The 2,500-nt window shown below is 32.9% G+C and overlaps 1 protein-coding gene across 1 annotated transcript in view; it reads left to right on the plus strand.

Moving 5' to 3' along the window:
• The window catches only part of LOC137659047 (protein FAM200B-like), a 20,514-nt gene that overhangs the window by 11,007 nt on the left and 7,007 nt on the right, over nt 1-2,500 (plus strand). The window contains exon 2 of the mRNA XM_068394139.1: nt 1,076-1,173. Coding sequence (XP_068250240.1) covers nt 1,076-1,173 — 98 coding nt within the window. The remainder of the gene's footprint in view (nt 1-1,075; nt 1,174-2,500) is intronic.

Genomic DNA, 2,500 nt, shown 5'->3' on the forward strand with positions numbered 1-2,500 from the left:
CTAGTGCTCTAATTTTGATCATCACTTTCTTATGAGGAACTTTGTTAGAGGCCCTTTGTACTAGGTATATGATGTCTATTGTCCTACATTTGTCATAAAAGCTAACCATGTTGTGGAAAAATTCAAAAAGATTTGTCACACGATCTCTTTTCTCTAAAACCACATTGGCTGTCTATCAAAAGATTGTTTTTCTCTATATGTTGTACTATTGAATCTACTATAATTGATTAAAAGAATTTGCAAGGCACTGAAGTTGGACATACTGGTCTGCAGTTGCCAGGTTCTTCTTTTGTCCCCTTCTTGTAGATTGGAGACACATTGCCTAGTAACCCCTAGTTCCATCCTTGTGGTGCTTTTCTTTCGTTGGCTGTCTTTTTGGACATTTTTTAAAAGTGTGGGGTTATCTCTTCTTCTAGTTCTATAACCTCTCTTGGATGAATATCATCTGGACCTGGTGCCTTAGACACACTGAGTCCTTTTATCTTATTTTTTATATCATCCATTGTAAAGGTGTTTCTATTTAGTAGTTTTTGGAATTTTATATTTGATAGCTGGTTCGAGGAGGGTTGTTGATTCTTCCCTAGTGAATACAGTTGTGAAATATGCATTCATAAGCTCTGCTTTTTTCCAAATCATTAGTTATAAGATTACACTTCGAGTTTCTTAACCCTGGACAGGTAAACGTGTAGCCTATACGCTACCGCGTATATGCGCAAAACCACTTAAGTTCAGCTTCTGAGCGGAAAATTACCCAGCGCCGGTTAGTTAGATCAGAGACACAGCCGAAGAAAGAACTGCCATTGTCCTCTCTCTCACCGTTTTTTGGAAATCGCCATTTTTGTTTTTACTGGTAATGTATACACTACACGTTTACCTGGTAAGTGACTGTGATTGATTTTCACAAGTTTTACAATATTGATTACAATATATTTATTTCTGTGAATAGTGTTTTGATACTTATAGTGAACGTTGATAGATAATTTGAGATCATGATGCTAATGGTATATTGGATGTAGGATTACCAACTATAGTCTAATTTAGCCAATATAGTAATGTGTTTTTTCTCTTTTTTCAGTTTCGATCATGGCACACAGAAATCTTTCTGAAGAGATCTTTATGAGTTTGTTCAGCACTGATGACCTTGGAAGCGATACAGAGATAGACTGGAATAGTGTAAATATGAAAGAAGAAAATTCATTATCGGCACTAGTTATTATTTTGAAATTTAAAAAAAAATTGTTAACTTTTTTTATTTCAGGATTTTCTTATACCAACTTATTTATCTATTATTCAAATTTTATGTATACAATTTTCAGCAGTCTCAGTTTATAATTTATATTAGAAAAAAATTATTTCTATTACATGTAACTTTTTTTCGTTACTAAAAATTTCCCCCCCTTTTTCTTTTCTTTCTGGATTTTTCAGTTTTTAGCCAAGGAGGTTCATCTTTCAACTGAAAATGCACTGAATGCAGCCCAGAATGATTAGTATTAATCATTTTCTGTTTTATCTTAATATCTTCTACAATTCTAGCAGTAATTTTCGGATATTATAGGTCACATAGACTGGAATAGTGTAAATATGAAAGAGGAAAAGTCATTATCGGCGCTAGTTATTTTTTTGAAATTTTTCCAAAAAATAGTTAACTTTTTTTTATTTCAGGATTCTCAAATAACATCTTATTTATCTATTATTTAAATTTTATATATACAGTTTTCAGCCTAGGAGGTTAATTTTTTCTACTGAATATGCCGCAGGGACTCCTAGAAACTACCATAAGGCTGTTTTTATGAAGTAGCATGGACAAAGGCTCCCAGGGCCCCGAGAGTGGTAGTCTCTCAAAATTAACAAAAGTTTTCAGGTCTCAGTTAATAAAAAATCATTAAGTTACTTCCATGTTTTTATTGAGTATATCCTAGTCGTAGATAGCTAGAATTATATGAATAAAAAAATTCATGAGAAAAAAATGTATTACTAGAACTACCAAGTAATGTTGAAACAAGCGGTAGCGTATACGCTACACATTTACCTGTTATGTTATCGATTTAGACGTTTACCTGTCCAGGGTTATTGGACTTCTAATGTTTTTGATAGGTTCTCTACTGTCTACATATGCAAAAAATTCTTTTGGGTTTTCTTTACTAGCTGAAGCCACTCTTTTCTTTTCATTGACCTTTGTCTTTTTAACTAGTTTACATGCTCTTCTGCTTAACTTCTTGTGCTCAGAAATTTAATGAATTGAAGGCTCTGAACTTATTGATTTATGTTTGCTCTCTCTACTTCTTATTACAGTGGCTATTTCTCTGTTTAACCACTTAGGGTGTGGAGTTCCATTTGTTAAAATTTTTCTATGCGGTATACATTTCGCACTTTTTTTCTTTATATATTTCTATAAAGGAGTCCCAATATGTATCTATGTTCCCTGTCTCGTCGTATTCTAAATTCTTGGTGCATTCCTCCAGTTTTATCTAGTTACTACGTCTGTAGTTTGACTTTTTAT

Source organism: Palaemon carinicauda, chromosome 19 (genome assembly GCF_036898095.1).
Source record: "Palaemon carinicauda isolate YSFRI2023 chromosome 19, ASM3689809v2, whole genome shotgun sequence".
Taxonomy (NCBI): Eukaryota; Metazoa; Arthropoda; class Malacostraca; order Decapoda; family Palaemonidae; genus Palaemon; species Palaemon carinicauda.